This window comes from Crocuta crocuta, unplaced genomic scaffold (genome assembly GCF_008692635.1).
Source record: "Crocuta crocuta isolate KB4526 unplaced genomic scaffold, BGI_CrCroc_1.0 scaffold77, whole genome shotgun sequence".
NCBI lineage: Eukaryota > Metazoa > Chordata > Mammalia > Carnivora > Hyaenidae > Crocuta > Crocuta crocuta.
This window is the reverse complement of record NW_027532172.1, coordinates 1,194,957-1,199,607: the sequence shown is the minus strand read 5'-3', so window position 1 is coordinate 1,199,607 and position 4,651 is coordinate 1,194,957. Positions and strand designations below refer to the sequence as shown.

Genomic DNA, 4,651 nt, shown 5'->3' with positions numbered 1-4,651 from the left:
GACCCCCATCACTCTGAACTCAGCCTGGCATTGGAGGCTGTGCCTGTCCCGGCTCCACTCACACCACTGGTGCTAGTCTCTTTCCCTACCCTCTGCTCACTCTGGGTGTTGGCACTGCCCCGGATGCACCCCCTTCCTACCTCAGGACCTTTGCACATGCTGGGCTTCTGCCCGAAACACCTCTCCTTCCTCCCTTCCTTTCCCTGAGTTCTCACTAAGACGGCCTCTTGAGGTGGAGCTGAGCACCTCCTCCTGGCTCCCATAGCACCCAGACTTCTGCCATCAGACCCCAACCTGCAGTCCCACCTCTCTGGCTTCCTGTCTGTCTTCCATGTGACCCACAGAACAGACACCAGGTCTGTCCACTCACACCGAGTCCCCCATGCTCAATGCTCGGCACACAGCAGGCACTCAATAATTACTCACAGAACGAGCACAGGAATGATGGCCCTGCCTGGGCCTTGGTTTTCCTCATCTATTAAATGGAACCCCGATTTTAAAACCCTCTTCCTCCCAGGGTTTCAGGAAAAGACGCCATGAAATGACACGCGTTATGGGTGGAACTGTGTCCTCCCCAATATGATGACATCTTTCCCCCCTGGGACCTCAGAATGTGACCTTATTTGGAAATTAGGTTTTAAAGACATAATTGAGTTAAAATAGTGACTGGGATCCTTAGAAACATGGCAAGGTTGGATACAGACGCAGGCGCGGAGGGAGGATCACAGGAGACGTGCAGGGGGGCGGTGGCCATGTGACTGGGGTGGAGCGCATACAGGTCAAGGCACAGAGTGGCCACGACCGCTCCCCTGTGGGCTGCAGTGAGCCAGGCTTGCACCACGTCGCCGGGGCCAGGATCAGACCCACAGGTAGATGGGGGATGGGGGGGCAAAGCCAACCTGGGCCCCCCAGGGACACCGCATCCCGGGATTTTCTCCCGCCGGGGGCGCTATGCAGCTCCGACCACCCCCTGTCCTCTTTGGGGAGCTTGAGACCAAGGGCGAGAGGCTGGGATCTGAGCACTGGGTGCAAACTCCAGGGACCTCTCCCTTCTCTTTCTGAGCCTCTGTGCCTCCCCTGGGTCCCAGGGCCCCCTGGCCTGCCCGTGGGGAGTGAGGACCTCCTGGCTCTGTTGTCCGTTCTGGGAAGATGGAGCACATCAGGCATCCAGAAGGAGCAAAGCAATGCAGCCTTTCCAGAAAGTCAGATCTCAGCGGTCACACTTTCAGACTCATCATGGGGTGAATAATCGAACCAAAGAGGGGTCCAGCCTCTGTCCCCAGCTCCCGGGAGGCGGAAGCCCTCTGAACGTCCTGCCTGACAGGACCACCTTCGTTTGCCTGGGGTCTGGGGCCACACCAGGTGGTCCGTGCCAACAGTGTGATTTAGGGTCTTGAGCCACATGGAGTCAGCTCGCCCCCTGCAAAGGACAGGACGTGAAGGTCACCCATGTGGCAGTCGGCTGGGTCCCTTGAGGGAGCCCAGTAACAGCCCCGGACACCAGGGTTCAGGGGCGCACCCATGGCTGGCAGTACACCGTGCGTGTTGTGACGCTCCGGCGCTGGGAAAAGCACGAGCCGTCCACACAACACCACAGAGCAGAGACAACCAGAAGTTCCACGCATGGAACTCTCCTGGACGCCACCCCAGACACCCCATCCTTTGCCGATTGTAATCTGGGTCCTTTCACTTGTAAGAAACCGTAACTGTGAGTGTGACAGCTTCCAATAAGTCCTGAGTCCTTCCAGGGAATCATCAGACCCGAGCGGGGTCTCGGGGACCCACGGCCCTTGCAATGGTCTAAGAAGTAAGAGAAATCTTGTGGAGTTTTCCTAACCCCACGCCCGCCGACGCACGTCTGGAACGCTCTTGCACGTTGCCGGGAAACTCTCAGCAACACTGGGGACACGGGAAACACTCTCTGTGTCCCTCGTGAGACTGGCGAAGTGACGTGTGAAGTGGCCAGCGCTGGATGAATCTGTGCCTGGACGTCTACGTGTAACATGACGCGGCAAGGGACAGGCGTCAGCGGCGTGCGCAGGTGGGACGCCGGGCAGACGCCCTGGCACTTGAGAGAAGCACGCTGGGCGATTCCACTTACAGACACACCAAAACGCTGGGCGATTCCACTTACAGACACCCCAAACCCACCCGCTGATGAAATCGGGCGGCGGGCAGGCCGGGGGGAGGCCAGGGCTGGCGACAGGATCCCAAAGCAAATGTCACCCGCACACACACCACCCACCACTGCTGTGTTGGTAAAGCTCAACGGACAGGATTTATACTGAGCAAGGCTTAGNGATGCGGGGGTGGGGGCGGGGCGGTGGGGAAGGGGAGCAAGTCTCGGGGTTCCCCACACAGGGGCCCCACTGAGCCTTTCTGCAAGTCTGAAACTTCATCAGAAGACAGACTTTTGAACGCATGAAAAAAAAATCACGCGCACAGCCTGGGTCCAAGTGCCCACGTGTGGATGGAGAGAAAACGTCTTTTCTCAGACCAGAAGGAAGGATTTGCACCCGTATCTCAGACCTCCAGACCCCCTTGCCTTCATCCTGTGTGCTTTGCTCTGGCCCCCGAGCAACGGGAAAACCTTCACCTCTGTCATTTTCAGTTTCCGACAGCAGAGATAACACCAGAAGTATATGTGAAACTTTAAACTAGGAAAACTACGGAAGCCTTGGAGATGCTTCCGCAGGGTCTAGTCACCAGTGGGAGCTGGTGACAAGCACAGACACACTTCCCGTGCCTGGAGTCTGGTGGGGTTGCTGGGCCGGGTCTGGGCGTCTGTGTGTGACAGACACTCAGGAGTTATGGGGCCAGGTGTGGGGGGAGGGTCTTCAGCCTGGTCACCTTGCAGCCGCCAGAGGTCACCTCAAAATACCCAGAAGTCGCCCCAGGAGGCAGGGTGCTGTTCCACCTTTAGCCACCAGGGGGTGCCATAGACAGAACTTTCTAGAGCTGGGGCTGAGTGGGAAAGGAGCCCCAGAGCTGGGCTCCTCCCTGTCTGTGGGTGGGAGGAGTGGCCGTGCTACCTGGGAGGTGTCCTTGGGGACGTGTGTGGCCTGCACCAGGCGAGGACCCCGTGGAAGCGGACACTGTGTCACTGCTGGCTGCCCCGGACACCCACGGCCGCTCCAGCCACTGTGAGGGCACCTGGCCCCGCGTGCCCGTCCCATCTCAGGGGCCACTAGAGGGACAGCGGGTTTAATATTTATGGATTTACGTGTATACATATCAGAAAGACATGAGCTTGCAACTATGATAAAGATTCCTTTTTAAAAGAAATCTATTCAAGTGGGGGCAGGGGAAAGCGTTCATGTAAGAGAAATATGAAATACATAATGGGGGGCCCGGGGGTCGGCAGGAGTATGGATGAGGAGACAGCCCAGGAGAACAGCGTCCCAGACACTGCCATGCACGTGAAGGTCTATCTGTGAAAACCTGCTGCCCCTCTCTGCTCCCACACCTTCCATGGCTCCCACCTGCCACTGGGGAAAAGGCCTGTTCCTCAGCTTGGTGTCTAAGGCCACTGCCCCAGCCCCGCCTGCCAGCCCAGCCTAGCTCACCACCTTCATTTCTGCCCCGTGCCCCGTCAGGCTGCTCTCTGAGCTCACATCCCCTCCAGCCTCCTGGCCTTGCAAGTACTGACTCTCCAGCTGCAACCTTCTTCCTGGCTGACTCCTATCCATCCCACATCTCAATGCCACCTCTTCCAGGAAGCCCATCCCGACTGCTCGCAGGAGGCTGCGGACAGCTACTTGCAAGCTGCGGACAACCATCCCCGCTGGTCATGCCGGGTACCCCTGCTCCCGGCCAAAGGCAGGCGGCAGGCACTCCATCAGTGTCGGGGGGCGGGTGCCAGGGGGGAGGTGCCAGGTGGTAGGGAAGGGGGAGGTGCCAGGTGGTAGGGAAGGGGGTGTCACAGCCCTCCCCGTCTGGCGCAGGCAGACTCACCCATGACCTCCAGCTGCACGTGCATGAAGCTCTCGGCCTCGTCCTGGAGGCTGCTGTGCGCCCGCAGCGGCACCGGCAGGAAGCCATACACCTCCTTGTTACAGACGTACATCTGCACCTCTGGCGCCGAGGAAAGAACAATCAGAGGGGCAGATGGGGGGCGCCTAGGGGGCTCCGTCGGTTACGCAGCCAACCTTGGCTCAGGTCATGATCTCATGGTTCGTGGGTTCGAGCCCCGCGTCGGGCTCTGTGCTGACTGCCAGCTCAGAGCCTGGAGCCTATTTCAGAGTCTGTATCTCCCTCTCTCTCTGACCCTCCCCTGCTCACGCTGTCTCTCTCTCTCCTAGAAATAAATAAAAAAATATTAAAAAAAAATAAATGAAAATAAAAATTAAAAAAACAAAAATAAATAAATGTTAAAAAAAATAAAAGAAGTGCAAATGGAGTGAGACAGCTGTGGCCGCGTGACCAGCCGCCCAGCCCTGGGTGGCGCTGGACCCTGGACGGGTCCCGCTGTCCCTGGCAGCCAGCAGAGGCTCCTCAGCCCTCCATCTGGGACCAGGAGCCAGAACAGGGGCTCAGGCGGCCGGACGAGCCCATAACAGGCTCCAGGGCTGTTCCTGGGCGCCCTGCTGGGCCACGGCCTCAGTCCCCGCGGGGTTCCGGGGTTCCGTGCCAAACCAGACCGCAAAACGGC

The 4,651-nt window shown here is 58.6% G+C and overlaps 1 protein-coding gene across 1 annotated transcript in view; it reads right to left on the bottom strand.

Annotated features, from left to right (window-relative positions):
- The window catches only part of COLGALT1 (collagen beta(1-O)galactosyltransferase 1), a 22,477-nt gene that overhangs the window by 9,710 nt on the left and 8,116 nt on the right, over nucleotides 1-4,651 (bottom strand). Inside the window, exon 6 of the mRNA XM_077777005.1 lies at nucleotides 3,955-4,074. Within this exon, the coding sequence (XP_077633131.1) occupies nucleotides 3,955-4,074 (120 nt within the window). The remainder of the gene's footprint in view (nucleotides 1-3,954; nucleotides 4,075-4,651) is intronic.